At 37.4% G+C, this 27,401-nt stretch overlaps 1 protein-coding gene across 3 annotated transcripts in view; it reads right to left on the reverse strand.

Annotated features, from left to right (window-relative positions):
• Window positions 1–27,401, reverse strand: part of CTH (cystathionine gamma-lyase) — a 52,473-nt gene that overhangs the window by 21,458 nt on the left and 3,614 nt on the right. The window contains exons 2-12 of one of the 3 annotated variants that reach the window (XM_057716372.1): window positions 27,218–27,299; window positions 25,182–25,277; window positions 23,289–23,398; window positions 21,066–21,197; window positions 18,109–18,166; window positions 17,569–17,646; window positions 16,294–16,446; window positions 13,645–13,766; window positions 12,386–12,438; window positions 9,469–9,607; window positions 8,580–9,152 (exon numbers count right to left, since the gene is read on the reverse strand). In XM_057716372.1, the coding sequence (XP_057572355.1) occupies window positions 9,126–9,152; window positions 9,469–9,607; window positions 12,386–12,438; window positions 13,645–13,766; window positions 16,294–16,446; window positions 17,569–17,646; window positions 18,109–18,166; window positions 21,066–21,197; window positions 23,289–23,398; window positions 25,182–25,277; window positions 27,218–27,299 (1,050 nt within the window). In that variant the 3' untranslated portion in view covers window positions 8,580–9,125. Of the gene's footprint in view, window positions 1–8,579; window positions 9,153–9,468; window positions 9,608–12,385; window positions 12,439–13,644; window positions 13,767–16,293; window positions 16,447–17,568; window positions 17,647–18,108; window positions 18,167–21,065; window positions 21,198–23,288; window positions 23,399–25,181; window positions 25,278–27,217; window positions 27,300–27,401 lie in introns of those variants that run through there. The other 2 variants (XM_057716379.1, XM_057716386.1) reach the window with 2 other exon arrangements.

The raw sequence follows: 27,401 nt of genomic DNA on the forward strand, positions 1-27,401 counted from the left end.
GGGTGCATTGACCAGAAGATAAGAATATCCTTGTTGAAAATAAAGATTAAATGCCTCCAGTCCTGGATGCCAATGCTGGTATTCCTTCAATGATAAGACCCCCTTCCCAGGTGTCAAGGCCATACTGACTCACTGGGTACATGTTGATTTGTTTGTGTGTGTGTGGGGGGGGGGGGGGGAACAAAGCAATGTATCTTGTTTGATGTTCTTTGTTGTCACAAGGTATAAAGGTGTGTGAAATCCGTGCCTCTGTGGAGCAGTTCCTCAGACTTATCTAAAAGGCTGTCTCCCACAGAAATACAAAAGATCATGAGAGACTACTACAAGCAACTATATGCCAATCAATTGGATAACCTGGAAGAAATGGATAAATTCTTAGAAAAGTACAATCTTCCAAGACTGAACCAGGAAGAAATAGAAAATATGAACAGACCAATCACAAGTATGGAAATTGAGACTGTGATTAAAAATCTCCCAACAAACAAAAGCCCAGGGACACATGGCTTCACAGGCGAATTCTATCAAACATTTAGAGAAGAGCTAACACCTTACCCTTCTCAAACTCTTCCAAAATATAGCAGAAGGAGGAACACTTCCAAACTCATTCTAGGAGGCTACCACCACCCTGATACCAAAACCAGGCAAAGATGTCACGAAAAAAGAAAATTACAGGTTAATATCACTGATGAACATAGATGCAAAAATTCTCAACAAAATACTAGCTAACAGAATCCAACAGCACATTAAAAAGATCATACACCATGATCAAGTGGGGTTTATCCCTGGGATGCAAGGATTCTTCAATATACGCAAATCAATCAACGTGATACATCATATCAACAAATTGAAGGAAAAAAACCATATGATCATCTCAATAGATGCAGAAAAAGCTTTTGACAAAATTCAACATCCATTTATGATAAAAGCTCTCCAGAAAATGGGCATAGAAGGAAATTACCTCAACATAATAAAAGCTATATATGAGAAACCAAAAGCCAACATCATTCTAAATGGTGAAAAACTGAAAGAATTCCCTCTAAGAACAGGAACAAGACAAGGGTGTCCACTCTCACCATTATTATTCAACATCGTTTTGGAAGTTTTAGCCACTGCAAGAAGAGAAGAAAATGAAATAAAAGGAATCCAAATTGGAAAAGAAGTAAAACTGTCACTCTTTGCAGACGACATGATATTATACATAGAAAACCCTAAAGACTCTACCAGAAAACTGCTAGCACTAATTGATGAGTTTAGTAAAGTAGCAGGATACAAAATTAATGCACAGAAATCTCTTGCATTCCCTATACACTAACAACGAAAAAGCAGAAAGAGAAATTAAGGAAACTCTCCCATTTAGCATTGCAACAAAAAGAATAAAATACCTAGGAATAAACCTGCCTAAGGAGGCAAAAGACCTGTATGCAGAAAACTATAAGACACTGATGAAAGAAATCAAAGACGATACAAACAGATGGAGGGACATACCATGTCCTTGGATTGGAAGAATCAACATTGTAAAAGTGACTATCCTACCCAAAGCAATTTAGAGATTCAGTGCAATCCCTATCAAATTACCAATGGCATTTTTCACAGAACCAGAAAAAGAAATCTTACAATTTGTATGAAAAAACGCAAAAGACCGCGAACAGCAAAAGCAATCTTGAGAAGGAAAGATGGAGTTGGTGGAATCAGGCTTCCTGACTTCAAACTATACTACAAGGACACTGTGATCAAGACAGTATGGTACTGGCACAAAAATAGGTAGGAAGATCAATGGAACAGAATAGAGAACTCAGAGATAAACCCAAGCACATACGGGCACCTTATCTTTGACAAAGGAGGCACAAATATACAATGGAAAAAAGACAGCCTCTTCAATAAGTGGTGCTGGGAAAATTGGACAGCTACATGTCGAAGAATGAAATTAAAACACTTCCTAACACCATACACAAAAATAAACTCCAAATGGATTAAAGACCTACATGTAAGGCCAGACACTAAAAAACTCCTAGAGGAAAACATAGGCAGAACACTCTATGACATCCATCAAAGCAAGATCCTTTTGGACCCACCTCCTAGAATCATGGAAATAAAATCAAGAATAAACAAATGGGACCTCATGAAACTTAAAAGCTTTTGCACAGCAAAAGAAACCATAAACAAGACTAGAAGACAACCCTCAGAATGGGAAAAAATAGTTGCCTACGAAACAACGGACAAAGGATTAACCTCCAAAATATACAAGTAGCTCATGCAGCTTAATACCAAAAAAGCAAATAACCCAATCCACAAATGGGCAGAAGATCTAAATAGACATTTCTCCAAAGAAGACATACAGATGGCCAACAAACACATGAAAAGATGCTCAACATCACTCATCATCAGAGAAATGCAAGTCAAAGCCACAATGAGGTATCACCTCACACCGGTCACAATGGCCATCATCAAAACATCTAGAAACAACAAATGTTGGAGAGGGTGTGGAGAAAAGGGAACTCTCCTGCACTGTTGGTGGGACTGTAAGTTGGTACAGCCACTATGGAAAACAGTTTGGAGGTTCCTTAAAAAACTAAAAATAGAACTACCATATGACCCAGCAATCCCACTACTGGGCATATACCCAGAGAAAACCATAATCCAAAAAGAAACATGTACCATAATGTTCATTGCAGTACTATTTACAATAGCCAGGACATGGAAGCAACCTAAATGCCCATCAACAGATGAATGGATAAAGAAGATGTGGCACATATATACAATGGAATATTACTCAGCCATAAAAAGGAATGAAATTGAGCTATATGTAATGAGGTGGATAGACCTAGAGACTGTCATACAGAGTGAAGTAAGCCAGAAAGAGAAAAACAAATACTGTATGCTAACTCATATATATGGAATCTGAAGAAATGGCACCGATGAACCCAGTGACAGGGCAAGAGTGGAGATGCAGATGTAGGGAATGGACTTGAGGACACAGGGCTGGAGTGGGGGGCGAAGGGGAAGCTGAGATGGAGTGAGAGAGTAGCATAGACATGTATATACTACCAACTGTAAAATAGATAGCTAGTGGGAAGTTGCTGTATAACAAAGGGAGATCAACTCGATGATGGGTGATGCCTTGGAGGGCCTGGACAGGGAGGGTAGGGGGGAGTCGTGGGAGGCAGGGGATATGGGGATATGTGTATAAATACAGCTGATTCACTTTGGTGTACCTCGTAAGCTGGTACAAGAGTGTAAAGCAATTATATTCCAATAAGAGCTTAAAAAATATATAAATAAATAAAAATAAATAAAAAATAAAAGGCTGTCTCCCAGGCTATAGTCCTCAGTATGGTTCAAATAAAACTCTTTTTTCTTCCTATTAGAGTTTGGTTATGGATTATCTGCATCGACAATGTAAATGGACGAGGTATGACATTACTTGCAGTGGGTGCTATAGTACCATTGGATCCCCATACCAGGCCAGGGCTCCTATTCACCCTTCTCTAGAGAATTGCCTTCAGCTGGATGAGGCCACTTCACCAGGGAGGTTACCCAACCCCCACCCCCACCCTTCATCACCTTCCCTGCCTCTCCCCATCCCCAGTCCACAGCTAATGATTGAACAATACAGGACCATAAAAGTCCAGCACCTTTGTCCCCATATCTACAGGGCATTTATTTCAGAGAACATCCCTTGAGAAGCAGGCCAAGGCTAGACTTTACCAAACTCTCATTTAAAATAAGATGAGTGTGTTAATAAATTATGTGTCCATCTTAGAGAGTCACGTCCTATACCCTTTCTCAACTAAACGCTAGAGTTTCCATTATGATGCCGTGATCACCTAATAACGACCTTGCAATATCAAGAGAGTAGTTTGCTAATCTGCTTATGGAGTCTCCATGCTGGACTAAGAATGGTGCACTGGAACAACAAAATGAAAGTTCAGAAGCTCAGAGTTCTGGCCCTGGTTCTGCCACTTACTTTTATTAGCCATGCGATATGGAGTAGTCACCTAACCACTCAATCTTCTTTTCCTTCTCCTTAGAAGATGGACCATACTTGTGCCTTCTAATTCAACAGGTAGGTGTGAGAACCACTGAGTTAATAAATGAGAGGAAAAAACAAAACCAAGCAAACAAAAAAATAGGTCTGGACTTTTTTTTTAATTGAAGAAACTGAGATATAAAGTATTGTAAAATTAGTAATGAACTCAGAAATCTCTAATTTCCCAGCGCTATGCTATATGTGTTCTGTTAGAGGCACACTACTCAAAAGATCAGGGATGTTTGCAATATCTGACCATTCTCACTGGAACAAATTTAAATTAATTTTGAGAGCAATAAGTCAACATTTAATCAAATGTGGTAATTAAGAAAAAGAATTACAGGGACTTCCTAGGTGGCGCAGTGGTTGAGAATCCACCTCCCCGCTCCAGGAAAATCCCACATACCGCAGAGCAACTAAGCCCGTGCACCACAACTATTGAGCCTGAATTCTAAGCTCACAAGGCACAACTATTGAGTCCACGTGCTGCAACTACTGAAGCCCACGTGTATAGAGCCTGTGCTCTGCAACAAGAGAGGCCACCTCAATGAGGAGCCCACGCACCGCAATGAAGAGTAGCCCCCACTCACTGCAACTAGAGGAAGCCTGTGTGCAGCAACAAACACCCAACACAGCCAATAAAATAAATAAATAAATTTATTAAAAAAAGAAAGAAAGAAATAGAAATACAGCAATCCTTTCTTCAACGAACCTTCAATTTCTATCCCAAAGCAATTACACTGCATAACTTTTTTCTAAGTTTGTAGCTGTATTATGAAGCAAATGGAATCAGAATTTCTTTTGTTGTGGAGATGAAAATTCTTTTTTTAATTCTTAACTTGCCTTTGGATAATTACTCAGGGGAGTTTTCTTATTTTTAATAATAAGACTTGTTATCACTTGATGACTTTAATTATGTTTGCCATATTTCTTACTTCTTTTGATAAGAAAGGTTTCTTACAAAGCATTTTTGTTCCCTTTTTTGTTTTTCTAAAGTGCATTACAAACTATTTCCTTTTCCCTGAAACTTTCTTTAGGTCCACTTAAGAAATTAAGTGATCATATTATTTTTACTTTACAAAAATATAGGGTGTTAGATTTCTATCTTTGTATAAAATCAATTTGTAGTTCCAAAGTGTTTCCTGGTTACTCTGTGGAATTGAGATCATTTAAGGCTACGCTGTCATTAAAAAAGATGTCAATTTTTTTTTTTAATTCCAGATTTCATTGTTACTTTCTTATTTACCCCTCACATCTCAGAGCTAGCAGTCTTTGGCACCATATTCCAAAATAATGGGCCACTTTATGCACCTTACCTATAATGCATTCACTAAAAACTAAAAGAAAATGTACAAGGTAGGATTGAATTTTGACTAATGTGCTCTATAAAGCAATTCAGTGAAAAATAGTGTCCTGGAAGCCTGACTTCATCTAACCCGACCAGTACGTGGCTATCCAGCTATGTTACCTTCTACAAAGCTAGATGTACTATGAAGTGGGAAGGGGTGGGGTGCAGTGTTTAAACACTGAATCATCATCTCGGTGTGAACTATGTTAATGGAGACATACTTGCAGATAACCAAAAGTGTACATAAGCTTCTTAAACCCTAACAAACATAACGGTGCCTTCTCAGGCAGTATGGGATAGTGCCTAGAACAGGGTTGTGACAGTTAATTTTATGCAACAACTTGATGAGCTATAATGCCAGCTGTTTGGTCAAATAAATACTCATCCAGATGTTGCTATGAAGATTTTTTTAGATGTGATTAACATTTAAATCAGTAGCCTTTGAGTAAAGGAGACTAGTCTCTATAATCTGGGTAGCCCTCACTCAATCAGTTGAACTCTAAGCAATTCTGCTTCAAAAACAGCAACACTGAAACCTTGTGGAGATTCCAGTCTGCTGACCTGCCCTGCAGATTTTGAACTCAAGACTGCAGTAACTCTTAGGTGAATCTCTAGCCCGCCCCACACATTTCAGACTTAACAGCCCCTACCAACACATGATCCAATTCCTTGAAATAAATCTTTCTCTCAATCTCTTTCTCTCTCTCTCTCTACACACACACACACACACACACACACACACACACACACACACACTCACATCCTATTGGTTGTGCTTCTCTGGAGAACTCTAACAGAATGGTAGTTACTTATTGCTCGCTACAAGCTCCAAGAGACTGACTATACAAATGGGCAATGGATAGACCATATATAAAAATAGAACTCTGCAGCAACCTCCCCAGAAAACCAACTCCTTTTCTACAACGAATAACCCAGGAAGCCAGCTGCTGTGAGTCGGATGTGCAGGAAATCTGATTGCTGTCTCTAGTGACAATCCAGGAAGCTAAACAATAATTTCTGTAAAAATCAGTCCCAAATGGTTAAGACTTGATTAATAACTGACAGCTTCCCTAATTTTTGTCCCTGCTTTTGATTCAGGACCAACCCTAGAAAGCCAAATATGTTCCCCTACCCAACCACACAGGATGCCCCACTTCAAGTCCAGCTGCCCAAAGCTTCCCTAGCCCAACAGCCTCTAATCAGGCCATACTTGAAGCCTTCCCTTTTTACACTACAAAGCTTTTCCATTCTTCTGCCTGCCTTCATTTTTCTTAGTTTTGTTTTTTTGTTTTTTGTTTTTAACATTTATGACAGTGATTTAATGTTATTCATTGAAAAGTTATCTAACAGTTTTAAATACGGAACTTTTTGTTTTTCATCCACATTAACAGATATTAAAATTTCCACGATTCCTATGCTGTGACTTCCTTTGAGTCTGCCAAAAAACAAGTAACAGTGGCTGACTCCCTTGCAAGCTTAGAATAATTAGCCTTTGCTTTTCTTATTTGAATGGTCATTTGTTTATCCCCACAGCATTATGGTACTACAATGGCAAGAAATCAAGTCTGCCAGAAACCACAGTGAGATATAACTGGCCTCAAAATGCTGCTGCCCTCAGAGACAGGATTTCTAGGCTCCATACACATAACTCAGAATGTTTACAATACATAAGAATATGTATTTTTATGTATCCTCCTCCTACCCAGCACTATTATTTTTTTTTTTTTTGACTTTTCAACTGCAGTGTTGTTTTTTTTTTTTTTTTTTTGGGGGGGGGTACATCAGGTTCAATCATCTGTTTTTATACACATATCCCCGTATTCCCTCCCTTCCTTGACTCCCCCCCTCGAGTCCCCCCCACCCTCCCTGCCCCAGTCCTCTAAGGCATCTTCCATCCTCGAGTTGGACTCCCTTTGTTATACAACAACTTCCCACTGACTATTTTACACTTGGTAGTATATATATGTCTGTACTACTCTCTCGCTTCGTCTCAGCTTCCCCTTCACCCCCCGCCCCCTCCCATACCTCGAGTTCTCCAGTCCATTCTCTGTATCTGCATCCTTATTCTTGTCACTGAGTTCATCAGTACCATTTTTAGATTCCGTATATGTGAGTTAGCATACAATATTTGTCCTTCTCTTTCTGACTTACTTCACTCTGTATGACAGATTGTAGTTCTATCCACCTCATGACATATAGCTCCATCTCATCCCTTTTTATAGCTGAGTAATATTCCATTGTATATATATGCCACATCTTCTGTATCCATTCATTTGTTGATGGGCATTTAGGTTGCTTCCATGTCCTGGCCCAGCACTATTATTAATCAAGCTCAATGATAGGCTCTCCCCCACCCTGGACTGTGGGGCATGTAGGATTTTAGTTCCCCAACCAGGGATCCAACTTATGCCCCCTGCAATGGAAGCGTGGCGTCTTAAGCACTGGACTGCCAGAGAAGTCCCAATGATAGGCTTTTTTTAACTGAAACAAATGGTGATAGCAAATGTGACTGAAAGTATTCAGTACTATTTTAAAAATTCAGTTATTTGACTTTAGGCTTATTGGCAATAACTTGCTGACTATGCACCTATGAAAGGTTTTAAGTATTTCTTCCTTTAGCCTCAACAAATTTACAGTTTCAGATAAAAACATAAAAAGTAATATTTCTCCATAAAAGTGGCTTTTGACCTTCCATGTACAGATTTTATAACTAATCTGCAAACACTAAGATTTCAGCATTATAATTACACAATTGAATTTATAAAAATCAATATACTTGAGGACGGGGTTGGGAGGGGGCGAAGGGGAAGCTGGGACGAAGTGAGAGAGTAGTACTGACATATATACACTACCAAATGTAAAACAGATAGCTAGTGGGAAGTTGCTGCATAACACAGGGAGATCAACTCAATGATGGGTGACGACTTAGAGGGCCAGGACAGGGAGGGTGGGAAGGAGTCACAGGAGGGAGGGGATAAGGGGATATATGTATAAATACAGCTGATTCACTTTGGTGTACCTCAAAAACTGGCACAAGAGTGTAAAGCAATTATATCCCAATAAAGAGTATAAAGTAACTATATTCCAATAAAGAGCTTTAAAAAAAAAATCAGTATAAGTGGTTGAGACTCTAAGAGTCGGGAATTAAAAGGGCTGAGGAATATAATTTAATGCCACATAATACAGAAATACCACAATGGGATACATTTGCTAATTAGATTTATTTTTTTAAAAAATAGTGAGTATGACCTTAAATGAGTAGAATTTCACAGACTTTTCAGATATTTGATTTTTGGCTTATGGTAATTAAGTGTAAACCATTGCTTTGAGTGCTATTTTCAACAATATACAAAAAATCACAATTGATTTTAAAATGTTCATTTAATAATTTAAATTCCTCAGAAAACATAAAAAATGAATTACCATTATACTGTAAACATGATCAATATAAATTTTAAGCTCGAAAAAAAGAACACAATCCCCAACAGAGCACAAATCTCACCTCCTTTAGAGACAAATGTATATCAGAATTAACAAAAACACCTTAACAGAATTGACCTGTCAATTACAATAAGAGAAAGAGGAAACTTTTTAACAGGGATGAGCCCAGGAAGATTACAGCTGTGAAAGGTAATGAGGCGCTTTAAAATTTTCACTTGAAAATTCTGCGAAGGCTCATTAATGGTCCATTCAATTATTCAGAAGATTTGATCTTCTCAGAAAGCAACCTCTAATAGCACTTCTGGAATGCTAGTTGTGACTTGCATTTGGAGGGTGCTGTATTAATGGTGCACAAGAAAAATATTTTATTAAACCTTCAGGCAAAGACTTCACTTCCTCCAAGAATTCTTTTCTGAAGACTACCATCTTTTAAATCTGTACTTTGACTGAGTTTCCTGCACATTTATACACCCTGTTTATTGTAGTAAGAGAACAAAAACCTTTACAGTTGACAGTGAGGTCACTCTATAAATATGAGGATACTGCCCCACTCTGCTCCCAAGATTAAGCATGCATGCGCGTGCGCACACACACACAGACACACACACACACACACACACACACACACACACACTAAAATAATAAAACTTACTGCTGCCTTCAAAGCTTGATCTAGATCGTCCAGTAGGTCTTGTTTATCCTCTAAGCCCACAGAGAGTCGAATTAGTGTGTCACTGATTCCAAGGAGTTCTCTGTCACTCTGAGGCACTGAGGCATGGGTCATGATTGCCCTGGAAGAAAGAGTGAGCAAATTTTTGATCACTCTATTGTAGCAGTGGAGGCATGTTTCTATCTCATAAATTGCAATTATCTTCAAAATTTTTCTATTCTAAACATCAAATGCTTCATATACCTACAATGTTTCACAGGCAAAAAAATTAAGGAATTCTGCAAATTGTCTTTTCTAGTCATGATTTTAAACAAAAACCATGATGTTTTATTGTTTTTATACCGTCAGTAAAGTATACTTAATTGGACACTGAAAGTGCCCGTCAAACACCCCCGTACAGCAGGGAAAGACATAACCTCCAGTGTGTGGATTTTAACACCTGCCTGAATGAGGTCTTGCCAGGAGTCAAATGCCCCATGACCAACCAGCTGCCCTTAGAAAAGTCCTCTTGGACCAAGTGCTGGCCAGAATTAATCCCATCTGGATCAAAGGATTAATCCAGAACTGGCTCCTCTGTGGTAGATCAGAGAAAGACAATATAGGATCACTAGTAGCAATCACTAAGCATTAGAAATTAATTCCAGCACATAACTCATGACACAGAGGCCTCAGAGGATGTTCAAAACCATCTAGCAACTCACCGTCATAATCAACACATGTAAGGGTAGAGCACCTACCATGGATCAGGCACTATAGTAAGAACTGGGAAACCAAGAAGAATGAGATATTTTCTTTACACTAGATAACAAGGCAGGAGCTGAAGACTATGACAATTCACAAAACCGAATAGTCTACAGCAAATGCCAAATAAGTATGGACAATAAGGATAGCTGGAGTTCAGAGGAGGGAGATTCTCTGCAGGCTGAGGCATCCTGGAGGAGAGGCTTATTGTCTTAGCGAGCACTTGGATGCACACTGCCACCTTCCCTCATCCTTCCCCTCCCACCACCAGGAGAAGGAACTGCTATTCGCTTCAGGCCTGTGGAAAGAAAATTGTAGTTGTGCTCGAAATAAATGAATATCTTCTTTTATCATTCTAATGAAGTTTTACATGCAATCATCCTCCTTAAATGTTCTGCTTTTTTAGGCTCTTAATTTCTTAAAAAAGAGTGACTGCATAGAAACAAGAACTTAGGCCTCTGGGACCAATAGACTCGAATCTCAATGCCCCCCCCCCCCCCAACTTGCTGTGTTGGGCTTGTGAAAGTTACCTGTCCTCAAAGTCAATTTCCTTATCTGGGTACAGTATTATCCACATTTTACAATCAAGGAAACTGAAATTGAGAGTGGATAAGTAAGTTTTCTAAGGTCGCCAAGTTAACACCTGCTGTTAGGCTGGGAGACTAACCCAGGACATGTTGGCTCTGCTTCCTCCTCCCTGACTGCAAGCTGCACTGGTTGCAGCATTGTTGGGAGACACAGGATGAGGGTGATAGAACAGACAAGCTCTGACCTAAATTTATTCTTCCACTGGCATCAAGGTTAGAGCCTAGCTGGAGTGCCTGAGGGCCAAGCAACTTTAAACCAAATCCCTATATATATCAGGTGAGGTCTACTTTTAAAAGAGACTTAAAGTAATATACATTGCATTATTATGAAAAATAAACCAATTTCATATGCTGAGTGTGCCCTCTTGTGCATCCAGACTTACTAGCAAGCATCTTCCTGAAAGACTAACAAAAACCTCTACGGCTTATCTTATTATTTGAATCATTATTTCGGCATCATTTTTTTTAAGATTATGAAATTGCCTCACTCTCCCCATGAATTGTAAACAACTAGAACAGGGCAGGAAATGTGCCTAAATTTTAGTAATCCCTGACTTTGCTCACATAGTTATTTCAGAAATGTTCATGAAAACTAAAACATAGAAACATAACATGCATTTAATACAGTTGAAAATTAATAAGTAATGATATTGATTTATCCCTTCAATAATTATAATATATGGTCATAGAGACATAAAAAAAATCAGGATGTAGCTCAGGAATGCTTGCTGTGACAGGTAATCAATAAATAATAATCATTATTTAATGATTAAAACCATCTTATGGATGAAAAGATTTGAAGCACAAAGGTTAAGTAATTGATGGGCTCAAATCCAGATGGAGGCTGCTTCCACCTCCCCAATCACTGTTTCTGATGCAAAGCCTCAGGAGTGACGTTGCTAACATATTCCTACGTGACATTTGATTAATCAGCAAAACTTTCTGAATCTTTGTTTCCCTGTCTATAATAAAGCTGTTGGACTCCCTGATCGTAGGCTGTTTTGTGTTCTAATACCCTCTGGTGCTTTAATAAAATTAGATGAGTTGGTTGGGTCAGTTAGTGAAGGGTCAGGAATACTGTTAGATTTTGGGTTTATCTCTCAGACAACACGGAGCCATCCACCCCACAGAGAAGAGGCAATAAACAGGCTTGATGGTAACTCGTAGGGCTCTTCTCTGATAAGTAGGAGTGTGGAGGTTTTTTATCAGAAACACACTCTCCATTTCCCTGGGAGTCTTGAAATCAGCCCTTCCGGTACAAAGTCTCCAACCTCCTTTCCATAGCCGAGTGGGGTAGAACAAGTGGCCCTGGTTCAGCGGTCAGAGAATTACTGCTGGAATCACCTTCAGGCAAACAGGAAAAAAGCAAAATTTGGGAGGACACAGACTACTGTTTAGATTTTTATCAGGGTCTCCATTCTATTGAGTTAGAGTCCATTCCAACGAGATAGTGCTATGCTGCTCTTATTGCTAAATATCTTGAATGATCCTTGATTTTATCCTACTCCTTTTCCAAGCAATCATTACAGCAGAAATCAAAGTTAAAATACTGAGAAAAATAGAATACTTACGGAAGCTCAGCAAGACTTTCGTATCCTCCCAAGCTCTCAGCCAGAGTAAATAACTATGGCAAAGAAAGTATTAATTTAGATCTTCTACTAAAATAAAAATACTAAAATCTAAAAATAAATGTTTTTAATAAAATGGCCCTGGGACATGGGATGGACAATGGTGGCAATTATGAATAAACTTACAAATTGGATAAAAACTTGGAGAAAAAATGAGAACAAAATCTGTAACATTGATTTGACCAATTAGACATATTATGTGTTAACTTTTAAAACATTAAGTGGATCAAGGTGAATCTTTTATACCTTTCTTATTTAACCTTATACTTAAGTAAATCTTAACACGAGCTCTAAAACCTCAGAATTATTACCTTTGAGACCTAGCTCTGCAGTTACACTTTAAATAAAAATCTCTAAATGTCTATCAAGTTATACAAACTTACTTATTAATATGTATCACTTACTAAATTAACACATCCATTTAACCCTTTTCTGGAGTAGTAGGGAAAAAAACTCAGCTGTATTTTGTGTTACAGTGTCATAGAATTTTACATGTTAAAAATTCCTCTCATAGCTGTGTTAAATTAAATGTGCACTACTATATTTCTGATTTTAGAAGTGGACAAATTTTAGAACCAGTAGGACTTTGCCTAATCTGGCAGCATCCTTTTCTTTAGATCCGTAGTATTTAAAACTCAGAGTCTTAAGTACATTACCGCATGAGCTCAAAGTAAGCCCAAAGTATGGAGCTATACAGGCCTCTCTCCCAGGACCCCTGAGAGCCTCCTGCCTCTGTGAACATTAGACAAAGGCCTCCTTTCCATCAATCTAGGCAGATGTAGTCTGGCAGGAGCAGGGTTTGGAAAGCCATTCTTTTCCTAGGCTGGACTTCAGAACAGCCTTTCAGCAGCACACTGACCACACACTACTGAGGTTTCACATCATATTTCGTCTGAAAAGGTGGTTCACTTTAAATTTAAAAACCAGTGGATTAGAACATTTTGTCTCTCTCAAATGGATGGCAGTGTCTGCAAAGTTAAGTAAGTGAATTCAGTAAGTTAAGTAAGCAGATTCAGATATCTACTACTGCACCACTCTTGTTTCCAGTGGTTTTCCAACCCAATGCATTTCATGACAATGAGGCTTGTGGGTGTGACCTGCAGGTACAAAACATTAATCTGAGTTGGATGGAAGTGAGAAATAATGAATATAATAAGAAGGTCTTGATGTCTACAATTTAAAAACCTATTTTGAAAGTTTACCTTCAGGTTCTTGAGGAAAGCCTCAGCATGTTGAAGGGAGCCCTTGATATAAAAGGTGACCATCCCTGGGCAACCTGTGCACTGACGCTTCGCCAGCTCATGCTGAGGATGAGAGGGCAGCCCTGTAGTCATGAGGGATAATTAACATCTTATTTTACAGTCAAACATGTAATTTCAGAACAACAACAAAAAAAATCACTGTTCACTCTTACAAGTCAACTGCAAATAAACCTGATAATGAGCTTTACGCCATGATCACATCTGACCTCTGGCTCTGGCCCCTATCTACCTCTCTAGCTTCATTCTGACCTATCTTTTCTCGACGCTCCTTGCTGTAGCCACACCAGCTTTCTTTACTCCAGTGGCACCACATTCTTTTTCATCTTGGGATTTTTGAACATGCTGTCCCTTTAACCTGGAACAAGTCTTCCCACTGTTAATTATATCCTTTGTCATTTCTTGCTTAATATCTGTCTTACCCATCAGACTAGCTCCATGAGGAGAAAGCCATTTCTTTTGTCAGTAATTGGATCCTAGTTCCTAGTACAAAGCCTGGCCCATGGTTGGCAATTAATAAACATTTATTGAAAAAAATCTGAAATGTCTTGTCCATGCCCTTTTAACAAATGCTACCCATTCCTCAGGACACAGCCCAAAACTTTTCTCCCTCCCTCCATTCAAAAAACACACACAGGGGCTTCCTGAGTGGTGCAGTGATTAAGAATCCGCCTGCCAATGCAGGGGACACAGGTTCCAGCTCTGCTCCAGGAAGATCCCACATGCCGCGGAGCAGCTAAGCCCGTGTGCCGCAACTATTGAGCCTGCTCTTTAAAGTCAGTGAGCCACAACTATTGAGCCCATGTGCTGCAACTACTGAAGCCCACATGGGCCTAGAGCCCATGCTCCGCAACAAGAGAAGCCATGGCAATGAGGAGCTCGTGCACCACAGCGAAGAGTAGCCCCCACTCACCGCAACTAAAAGAAAGCCCGCGCACAGCAAAATAAAAAAACACACACACACACACAGCCTTTCTCACCTTTTGAGATGGTCCACACTCTGTCTGCGGAGTGTGTTTCTCTCTAAATAAATCCACTTCTTACCTGTCACTTTGTCTCTCACTGAATTCTTTCTGCAATGAGACCTCAAGAACCTGAGCCGCAGTATGTCCAGACATCAGTTTGTGGCCAGGAATTATAAGCAGAAGCCCCCAGAACTCCAATCTGAAGTGCTACCCATGGAGTGGAAGTACTGCCCAGGACCCTTCCCAACTGGGCCTCCAGACTGCTGTCACTTGGGACTTCCCAGCTGCTGTTTGGATCTGGAAGGGACACGGGTTTGAGCCCTGGTCCAGGAAGATCCCATATGTCATGGAGCAACTAAGCCCGTGCACCACAACCACTGAGCCTGCGCTCTAGAGCCCGCAAGCCACAACTACTGAACCCAAGTGCTGCAACTACTAAAGCCCATGTGCCTAGAGCCCGTGCTCTGCAACAAGAGAAGTCACTGCAATAAGAATGCCACGCACTACAACGAAGAGTAGCCCCTACTCGCCACAACTAGAGAAAGCCCACGCAGCAATGAAGACCCAATGCAGCCAATAATAAATAAATAAACAAATAAATAAATTTAAAACAAAAAACACACCAGTCAACAGCTCTTTACCTAGTGTACATATTAGGGCATTTAATCTCGTATGTATTTCCACCTTGGCTTATCTAAATGCCTTAAGGGCAGGGATCAAGCCTAATTCTCCTTTACACCCAAGACTACAGGGTTACACATCTCAGAAGGGTTTAAAATAACTATTTTGTTAAAAATATTTATTTATTTATGTATTTATTAATTTATTTAGGTTGCACCAGGTCTTAGTTGTGGCACGCAGGATCTTAGTTGAGGTACACAGGATCTTTAGTTGTGGCATGCAGACTCTTAGTTGTGTAATGAGAACTCTTAGTTGTGGCATGCATGCAGGATCTAGTTCCCCAACCAGGGAGGGAACCCAGACCCCCTGCATTGGGAGCACAGAGTCTTACCCACTGGACCACCAGGGACATCCATAAAATAACTATCTACTTAAGACCACTATAATTTAAAAATCTGCTAAAATAAATTCAAAGAGTAACATGTAAGTCTGCTAACTTACATGAGCATTTCTAGATGTTGTGAGAGGTAAAGGAATTCCAAAATTAAGTAATAGAATTCCGGCAGAATTTTGGTATCAAGTATCAAGTTTCAACTTGATAAGTACCAAGTCTTAATCTATATCAGATAAAAGAGCTAGTGCAGAATAGCAGACTGATAAGATTACAAGCAACTCAAGAGCAAAGTACAAGGTTGTAATCCTGGATTACTATAAACAAACCTTCAAGCTAAAAACCATCACAAGAATATCTAATATGTAAGAATAATTTCTTAACATCCAAGCATCCACTAGGCTGTTAGACAACTCTAGGCCAGAGACCACGTCTGTCTTCTTTACCATCAGACCCACCAAAAAGCTGACACACAGCAGTGCTCAATGATAAGTGAACACATAAAAACACATGAAAGCACCTAACTTGCAAACAAATGTTACATAAACAGGATGCATAGGATAACACTTAAAAGCCTAGTGTAAGCACATGTGCTTAGAAAACAGATTAACATACCAGGATAAATAACCTTTTCTACCCGAGGATTCGACTCCAAAAACTGAGCAACTGTCATTCCATTTTCAAAATGCTTCTCCATGCGGACTTGCAGAGTCTTCAGACCTCGATTGCAGAGGTAACAGTCCATAGGAGATGGAACTGCTCCAAGAGCTGCAAAGTGAACATGTCCTGGGTTAGTCCGAAGATGAGGAGGGACCCAGAAAAGCCTCTCGCTGCTCTTTTTCATAACAGCGACTCTGGGAAGCTAGATACAAAGCCCAATTTTTTAGTGGGAAAAATTTCTATATCAAATTGGAAGCATGAGAATGAAGCATAAAACATGCTTAGGGCAATGGGCTTTAAAATGAGAGGGGAAATGAATACCCCAAAAACTAAGTACAGATGCAATGATGTGGACTTTTCAAATACGAGTATCAACAGTCCTTTCTATGATTGTGATGAAGGGGCACACTGCACATAGTTTAATCTTGTATTTCTTCAAGAGTATAATAACACGTAGAGAAAATAGCAGTTCAGCGCCTGTTACTCCTGAGTGTTGTACCAGCATTCTATTTAGCTTTAGTCTAAAGCAGCCTGCGATTTCCCAGTCCTCCAGGATGCTTGCCTCACTCCTTTTTGTAAATGAAAGAATTTTAGCAAGCAAAAAATTTTGGTTTTCTTCGTCAGTGCCCTCTTTTGTTACTCTAACATGTATTCCCTAGAAGGGGATTTTTATTCCTATTTGTGTTTGTATCTTATCTTTCTGTCAAATCGCAATGGTCAAATCAAGTCTCTTTCAATAAACCCTTATTCATACCTGTGATAACTAAACAATCTAAACAGAAAACAGATGTTTAGACATCTGTTGAAAAACATAAGTTTATATCTTAAGTGTCATTTAAAATTAATCATCATTCCAGACATAAAAGGCATAATATAAGAAAGCCATCATTCCAAATGTTTTTTTAAAAAAGTTAAAAAAAATCCATTGTCTTAAAACTAAAAATTCACTTGAGCTTTGCCAAATTATGATCAAAATTAACATGGATTTGAAAAATAATAAAACTTGTCCCTTGGACATGTTGTAAAGCCCTATTATGCTAATAACTATATTTTTATAACCCAATTTTTCTTTCCTCTAAAAAAAAAAACCCAGAATTTCTTCCTCTATTTCTCATTGCTTCCTAAATTCGTGGAATGCTATCATCACTTCACAAGACTTAGTGGAAATACAAATATCAAATGTAGTCACTTTGAGAGCATAAGAGGAAATTCCAGCTTCTTAATACTTACAATTTTGCAAGAAACGGAGCCTATTATGAAGGCTCTCAGAATTAAGTGACACTAAGCCCATTACAACATCACTGTGGCCTAAAAAAAACCAAAACAAAACCAAAAAACTTTAAGTTAAAAACAATGTATGTTTATTCTGAGCTTATAATTTTTAAAATATAACTTTCACTTGAAAAAAACTCTCTAGGAAAAAGCCCTATAGAATAAGTTTAAATAAACTTTACTCAGTTTGATAGTACCAAAAGCTGTACCTAAAATAATAAAATTAAAATCATATAAAAATTAAATGTTTCTTTTTAAGCTGTCAGCAAGATAAAAATATAACCTTTTATAGTAAATTTTAATCCTCTGCTGATAAATCATGAGTGTAGTTTTGTCTGCTACAAATGAAGTCCTATATTTAATCAAAGTATAATTTTCTTACTTTCCACATAAGTCACAGAGGAAACCTGAATAACAGTAGAAGAAAAGGCATAGAAGCCTTATGCTATTTTCATCCATCCATGAAAACGAACAAAGTGTAGACTGTGCGTGTCTTACCATTCATATATTTTGTTGCTGAATACATACAAATATCAGCTCCCAGAGCCAAAGGCCGCTGAAAGGAATAAAAGGTTTTTAGTTTAAACGGGAAATCACTTGAAAATATGCTTCATTACTTGTCTATTTACTACTGTAAATTCTATTCCTATTCTAACTCTTCAAAAATGTGCACATCTTGAAATTTTCCAGGATGTCTGATATTATCTTTCCCTTTCCTCCCTCACACCAGATAAAAATATAAAGTATTGGACTCAGTATTCCATCCAAAGGCACAAATTTGCTGGAAATAACAGATAAACTCAGGTCAAAAGTTCTTCTGAACTTGTTTCTTTAGAGCAGTTGCTGACTGGCCCCTAAATTTATTACCTACAGCAGAGATGGTGGTATTTTATGACTCAGTAAACACACAGAATAGTTGACACAAAGATTTTGCAATTGTTATGTCAAGTAAGTATAAAACAAATTTGCTTGGGTTTTTCAGTCATTAAAACCTTACAATGTATGCTGTGGTTATTCATTTGATTTGCCATGATCTTGAATCTTAATTCCTCTTTTATAATACTAGTTTTGTCAAGTGTAAAATTACTTACAAAGAAATGTGTTTACATTGTTTTCCCTCACCCAACTTTGCTGCAAAGAAATTCTTTAGTCTTAGATGTCTTTGTTTATAGTGAAAATTAAAGTAATAATCAACTTATTCACTAAACAATATAATATCAACATCTTTCCATTTAAATTTTCTTTAAAGTGTGTGTGTGTGTGTTTAACCTCACTAGCTGGGGCTATGGGACTTTTCATTTAGGGTTGCAAAAATAGGACATTTTAAGTAAGGTATTGCTCAAAGCACTCTCTATACATGTGTTTGCTCATCTCTAAAGTGATGGGTCAAACTAGATGTGTGAAGTCTCTTCCAACGCTAACATTCTGCAAACTCTATGGTCAAAAGGAAAAACAAAAACCAATAACGAACATCTGTTGATCTCATTATGCTCCAAGAATCATGTTAAATACTTTATATAACTCAGTGAAGCACTGTTCAGAAGACTTTACCTAACCCTATAAAATCAGTATGTTTATGACTCTAAGTGTACAGATGGGGAAAAGGGACTAAGAAAAATAAAATAGATCATTCAGATCTAAACAATTGGTAGAGCCAGGACTCACACTACTGGAATTCAGAGGTTCTATGATGAAACTTTGTGCTGGTATGTCCATTTTGCCTTTCGTGAGACTTATAGAAGATCAAGAAGACAAAAGGCAGGAAAGAAAGAACATACACAGTTTTCATGAGGGTGAAACAATGAGAGGATCTTTTTAGATTTGCTATGTGGAACCAGTACATGTGGTTGCCTAGGGACAATGTGATTCTGATTATTTCAACTGGAATGAATCCAGATTGCAATGAAGCAAATTGCAGTCCCTGGCATGAGGAGTGTGACATGGGCTTCAGAAAGGTGGAAAAACTGGACCTATTTTAGTGGCAGCCATAGGAGAAAAAGGGCCAGGCCTGATGAGTAACCTGGGTAGGCCCAGTTCAAACAATTCACGGGATCTCTTTGGGAATATACAGGACTCATAATGACTCAGCTGTATTAACTGCCCTTCTATAAGTGGTAGATGGGGTAAGGAGCTGGGCTAAAGACTCCAAGGGTAAAAATCACCTGGGACAAATAGATGATGCCAGGAGATTTTCACTCGGAAACAGACTGCTTTACTTGATACAAGGATCAGCTGAAGCTATATCATGAGCCAAAGGTAGATGGCACATGAAGCCATCAAAACACACTGTAGCCGGGAAATGTGCTTCAGGAAAGGAAGCTAAAACACGGTAGTGCCTTCTGAATAAAATGGAGTAAGGTAAAGAACAGCGTCATGCAAACTCCTAGCGGGTCATCGCTCAGGTGGAGGCAGCAGCCTGGGACAACTTCAGGCACCCAGGACAGAAGGTGGGAATGTAAACAACTGAGCTTGTAAACATCTGCCTAATTGAAAAGCTCCAGAAAATGATCTGGGGTTTCGGGAACTCTGCAGAATAAAGGTGAACTACAGGAAGTGCAGTAAGAATGACCACAGGGTACAGGCAAAAAGAAAGGAGCAGGAAGATGGTAACTCCTAATAAGGAAAGGAAACAGTTAGGTTGCTCAGAGGAAAGAGAGGGAGGATGTGTGGAGACAAGGCAGGTGACTAGTCAAGTATAGAGAGATCCCAAGATGATCTACCAAAAGGAGCAAAACAGAAAGGAAGAAGAATCTGGAAAAAAGTATGAGAAAAAAAAAAGAAAGAATTGAGGATCAATGGGAGGGTCTGAGTGGGCAAGAGATGTATGTAGAGGGATAGGCAGGAAAAGAGATAGTTTAAAAGGAGCACTATAAAGGAGCTGTACTTACAGATACAAGGTGAAACATGGAGTAGAAATTCATGATACAAATAAGGTAAAGATATAGAGGGCCAGGCATGGTCTATGAAGCACCAAGGAAAGACAAACTAGAGAGAAGGAAGAGAAATGGAGAAATAATGAAATAATATGTGGGATATACACTGAAATGTCATTGAGTATAGTTTTTCTCTTCCTTTTATTTGCAAGGTTAGCCAAGTTTATGTATATACATATGTAAATAATATAATTGACTTGGAAGCAGCACATAAACATTGAAATCCCTACTATGTATAAGGCATTGACATATACAATCATATAATAAGGCTAGGTCTTCAGACAGTTTACACAGAGAACCTAAAAGCTTTAATTAAGACAACATTTAAAACACAACAAAGTCCCATACAACGTATTAGCCTAGGGTTGAAAGTAATGGTAGAAAACATCCAATTTTAATTCTTTGTCTCATCAATAATTATAATTAGATTTCATGTAATTTACTGTAAATAAGTCCTTCCTCTCCTAATTACAGGTACCTGTGTAGTCTACTCATCTTGCCAAAAATATTATTTTCATTTACCTGGAAATATGCTGACATAAAAGTGTTATCCACAACCAAAATTATGTCTCCATGTTTATGGACAGTATGTGCACAGGCTTCAATGTCAATCATCTTCAAGATAGGGTTTGTGGGGGTTTCAATCCAAACAAGCTAAAACAGTTTAGTAAATGACAATCGTTTGTAAAAACACACTGCACAAACATATATCTCATATACTGTAACCATCTAGGAGGCTATATTGGAGGACCATGGATGATGAAGTTTAAAGGTTTGAATCTGAATCCTAGCCCCATGAATTTCTGACAAGTCATCATAGCTAAGTAACTAATCCTAAATGTTCTCTCAATTTTTCATCTATACAATAGGATTGATAATATTTACCTTATACGGTTGTTGTAAGGATCAAATGAGATAACGTACATATAAGCAGAAAAGCATTCAAGTTAATTATTGTAATTATTTTCCATAAAAAGAGGATGAATTCCAAAGACATAGTTCAATGTCTTGGGAATTTTGTTCTCAAAGATAAATAACAGATTGTTTAAGGTTACATGCTGGAATTTTCAGTAAAGAGAACTATGTCTGTGAAGCCAAAACCATCCTGAATAGTAACTTAAATAATGCCAGATGCACTAAAAACTATAAAATAAGTCCCAAGAACCTGAAGAAAAGCATGAGTTTTAGAGTGAGAAAGAGAAGTGACAAACACAACAGAAAACCTGGCCACAGCTCACTTAAGAGATAGTATCATAGTTATCTGTCTATTCCAAAACCTAACACAATCCAGGCACATTATTGATGTTTGATAGTTATTGAAAAGGCCAAAGAAAAGAATTCTGTTTGTTAAACAAGCTGCTACTGTATTGACTGACATTATCTACAGCTTCCTTTTTAAAGGGGTTAATGATTCTTTCTTCATTACCTATGTAAATAGGCAAGTGATCTGGTTTAACACTCTTCCTACTCCAGAGTTTTGCTGTAGAAAAGATAGAGTAGTTAAAATAATGTATATTCTACAAGAACAGATTTAAGAACCTATAAAAATTTATTCCTGGGTAAGAATTTATTATTCCCATTCATAATAAAAAATTAATTAAAATGAAAATAAGTAAATAAATACAAAGTAGATTTTACATGGACTGAAAAAATCTACTTCAAATGATAAAGCAGGTATTTCAGGGGGAAAAATCTATTAATTCAAGCTGGTAAAGAGCCACTACATAAAGTTCTGTTGACAAGAATTAATATACACACAATTTGCTTTCCTCCCTTAGAAAGACTCAGACCAGCTATTTTAATAAGTATCTTTTCTCCCAAGCAAGAAAAAATATACAAAAGAAAAACAAACAAAAAATAAGTTCCTTTGAAAACAAATCTTAATCACTCAAAGCTCACCATGGTATTAATCTTCAAAGTAATTTGTGTGAGAAAAGGTTTTCATTTTTTAACATTCACTGCAACATAATCTTGAGTACAATTCAAACCTTTTAATCATTAGCAAAGAGTTGGAAAAGGCTAATACTTATAAAAGACACTGGTCCTTCTTCTCCCCATGCAGAATTTCAATGAGGTCCCAAGAAAGAATATCACTTATGCCATTCATTCCAGCACAAAACATTCATTCCAGCACAAAACACCTTCCGGTGGCACACAAGCTTCTCAGGATGGAGGCTAAAGATTGTGGCCCATCTCTGTTTCTACTATTTTGCTGAAGTATCGCTTAGAACCCTTAAAACTATGCTTAAGTTCTGGGGGCTTACAAGCTTCCTTTTCTGTAACCCAAACTCTGTAATGACTTCTGTCACCAATACTAGCCTGGTGATGCAGTTAAGAATTGCTTGCTTTTGCCAACAAATTTTTTTAACAGTCATCATGTATTGGGTACCATAATAAGCATTTCATATGCCTTATCTCATTTAATTTACACAACCACCTTTCAATCAGGCAGGTACAAGTGTCCCCATTTTGCAAATGAAAAAAAAATGAGACTTTGGTTAAATAATGTGCTCACGAAAATACACCAACTATGATACAGAATTAGAATTTGAATCCTACTACAGAATGCATGTACCTAACCATTATGCTACAATACCCAGGAGAAGCCTATCCTAAACTTGATGGCTTCCAATGGCTACCAGGAAAATTTGTTATTCAGATTTAAATTATCTCCTCGAGCAAACAGAAAAGATGAAAGCAAAACATCACAAGGAAAACAGGCAAACTGAAAACTAACTGAGTTACCTTGGTTTCTGGCGTAATAGCTGCCTCTAACAATTTGGTTTGGGAACAGTCAACAAAAGAAATCTTTAATCCAAATTCAGTTGCCACCTGCCTGAAGTACCTGTTTGTACCTGAGGCAGAAGAGAATCAGACAAAATGAAAAGAAAACTGTATTAGGAAATACTGATTCCTTAAAAATATAAACACTTTAAAAATATAAGGATATGTCAATCACCAATAAAGAACTAAAAGCAATTCTACTTTGAATAGTGTGAGCTTCTTGAATACCAAAGTATATAAGGCTTAAATTTTAAACTAAATGTTAAAGAGTCAAATGAAACACACTTGATACCCACACCAAGTGGCATGAAGCAGAAAATGTTTCTTAAAATGCACAATCTCTACTCTTCAAGCATGACGTGGCAGGCTTCCTGAAATATCAATATCTTTTTTTAAACAATTCCTTCCTAGTACTCAAATCTAAAATAAATGAACCAATGCCAATGAAATGTTCAAAATAAATTTTCAAACTGATTACACTTTGGTAATAGGAAAGAATTGGTTATTATTATTTGTACTTTCTCAATCTTTTTGTTATGTGGTTGTGAAAGCTTTAGGAGATAAACGAGACAATATAAATCAACCTACTAGAGTTTTACAGTGAAAGAAGATAAATCATTCAACTCAGAATAGTTTCTTTTATAAATACTGTTCTGGATTTAATGTTTTTATGTGAAAATTTAAAGAAATTTTGCTGTTACTGATAGTGAACCAAAGAAGAAAAAAAACTTTATCATCAAAGATATACTGGACTTTTGGCAGGCTGACATTAGGTAATATAAGATTGTAAAACAATGTAAAGAATTTTAAAAAATCAATAGCAATTTTCAAGATTTTGTACCTATGTTTACCAAGAGGTTTTTATAATACATTATAATAGTAACTAAAGTTTTGATTTTTCTATAATTTCAATTCATCCAACTATCATAGGGAACTATGATAAAATATAAAGCATTCTGCAAATTTCTGAGGGAGATAAAATGATTCCCTAAGAGTAAGTCTCTTCCCCCAAAGAACTTACAGATTTAACTTTTCATTCAAATAGGAGATAGATAAAATGATAATAATATTCTATGTCACATTTTAATTATTTGGAAGCATCTGGAATATTATGTATAATATATTTACAAAATTTTTTTGCTGTTATTTTGAACACAAACATCAGTCTTATTCAAAGGTAAGGGCAATTTGTCTTCCTTACCTTCCCACTTACCACTTTATATAACTAGCATTTAAACAATTCTGAATTAAAGTTCTTAAATTTGTATCCATGGATAGGCTTCAAGGGGTAAAGGCCCTTGACCTTAAAATTAAAATGATACACGTTGGGTATAGTCTTAAGTACATTTTTTTGAGAAAGAGGTCTGATAGATTACAACAGATTTTCAGAAGTTTCCCTAAAAAAAGAAGAAGGAAAAAAAAAAAAAAAAGCAGGGGGCGGAGTGGTTAAGGGTTGGGTAGAGTTAAGCCCTTTGAGAATGACTTGGATTATAGACCATCTTCACTGCAGGTAAAAATTTTAAATTACACTAGAACACTCTCTCTTTAAAAACTGTCTTCTCTCTCTTTAAACACTGTCTTCACTAGAGCAGAATATGTCTGGAATAAGCTCATTCCAGCTCCTTAAATAAAATTGTTATTAAACAATCTCTCTTATAAGCAAGTTCCGGAGCATAGACCTTAAGTGTTTATGCTCCTCCTTTATCAAGTATGAACCAGCATGGAGGTGTTCATCATATGTTGAAAAGATAATCAATAATCAATGATCCTGGTAACATTGTTAATATTCAGGACCCATTTTATTGTCTTTAAGATATCCGCTGAAACATGAATGAAAGAGGTCCATACACCTACCTCCATACACATCATCCATACAAATAATTTGGTCTCCTGCTTTTAAGAGATGGGTAATAGTCACAGTGGCTGCTAAACCTGAAGCAAAGGCCAAACCTAAAATAAAAACCAAGTCACAGTAAGCCAAGATGTCAGACCTATAGGTTAAAAACACCTACAGTATTTACTTGCATTACTTTATATCCCTCTCTCTGCTGACTGAAGGACACCATCACTACTGAGCCACCAGAGATCCCCTGATTAATGCCATTACAAAATCCCCCTTTCTGTTTCAAAAATAAAATATCTTTAAAATAAAAAATACTTAATTCGGCTTTGGTTACAACATTTCTCTGAAAAGCTTCAAAGAAACAATTCTTTACAAAATTCTGAGACAAAAGACCAATTGCCAATTAAATTACAGTTTAAAAGTATCAAACTAAAGAAATTACAAACTTGAGGAATTAGAGCTAAGATATGATTCATCCATTAACTTTATGGATATGCAATTGAGCAAATATTTTAACAAAACTCACAATCAGACCTGAGATGTGTCTGATAAATTTAACAAATTTTATTTTTAAAAATTTTTTTAACATGGATTGTTTTTAAACACATATGATCCTGAATCTCAGGTTTAACAAAAATAGTGAAACTGAATAATAAAAAAATAACTAGCACTGTACACGTTAAACACTGCAAAGAAAAATATCCTGACAGGGGCTTCCTAGGTGGCGCAGTGGTTGAGAATCTACCTGCCAATGCAAGGGACACAGGTTGGATCCCTGCTCCAGGAAGATCCCACATGCCGCGGAGCAACTAAGCCCATGCACCACAACAATTGAGCCTGCGCTTTAGAACCCGTGAGCCACAACTATTGAGCCCATGTGCTGCAACTACTGAAGCCCACGCACCTAGAGCCCGTGCTCCACAACAAGAGAAGCCACGGCAATGAGGAGCCTGCGCACCACAATGAAGAGTAGCCCCCACTCACGGCAACTGAAAAGAAAGCCCACGCACAGCAAAAAAGACCCAACACAGCCAATAAAATAAATAAATAAATTTATTTAGAAAAAAATCCTGACAAAATATCAATGTATCACCTTGATGATAAAAATCACCTGTGACTGGTAGATGGGATATCCAATTAACTTGGAAAATGTAATAATTGCAAAATTTTCTCAGAAAAGTTGAGGTTAGCATTGCAATTTTCTACTAAGCAGATTTGTGGCCCAACAATGAATTCATACAGAAAGCTAAACTTCAAATCCAGTTCAAAACAACCATGTTTTCTGGAGCCCACCTGAAAAAAGTGTCTGAACCCTCAGCCTTTATAACTTCTGTGGGAAATAATGTTCCCCATATATTACTAAATTTCAGAAATTTAGTGTTTAAAAAATTCCCCCTCTCATCCAAAAGAAACGCCCTGCAATCCCAAATAAACCCCCAAAATTCATATTAACATTTCTGATTCCTACACTCTTGCTGTGAGAAAACGCCCAAGACTCTTATTTTTTTATGCACTATTCTGCCCTCATTTAGCAGCATTTGTGTAAAAAATACAATGATGATTTAACAGCAATCCACTCCCTTCATGGGAAAAACACAAGATTTGAGGAATTAATCCCTAATCTCCAAAAGCACAATATCAAGGGCACCTGGCTATTGCAAATGTTCCTTGGTACTATCCTCAGGCACAAAATAGCAGCTGAATGAACCAGAGTATAAGAAAGTTTATATTCTCATAGGTGGTGTTACAAAACTTAGTTAATTTGTATCTATTTATACTGACAGCTTCAGATGAAGAGTGCATTTACACGAATACTAAGTGGCAAATTCTGCCATTTTGCCTCTACTCATATTTATTTTCACCTTATAATTACACACATACATATGAAGTCAGCTGTGGGACCTTGGGCAAATAATTCAATATCTTAAAAATAATAAGAGTTTTGAACTAATCCTTATTTCTTTCTAATACTGTGCCTCTATGATTTTCTCTATACAAATAAGAATGGATTCTAGATTTTACAGACTTCAAAATGAAAATTACTTACAGTACTTAGCCTCATCCAGTGCTGCTACTGCTTTTTCCAAACAATTCCTGGTGGGATTTCCAGAACGGCTATACTCAAAACCCTGAAGGAAAGAAGTTAGAGTTCATCCTTAGAGATTTAAATTTATTATCAGAGTGTTAACGACTACAGGTCCATCCTACCATAACAACTTTCTGTTATTTAT

Source organism: Hippopotamus amphibius, chromosome 1 (genome assembly GCF_030028045.1).
Source record: "Hippopotamus amphibius kiboko isolate mHipAmp2 chromosome 1, mHipAmp2.hap2, whole genome shotgun sequence".
NCBI lineage: Eukaryota > Metazoa > Chordata > Mammalia > Artiodactyla > Hippopotamidae > Hippopotamus > Hippopotamus amphibius.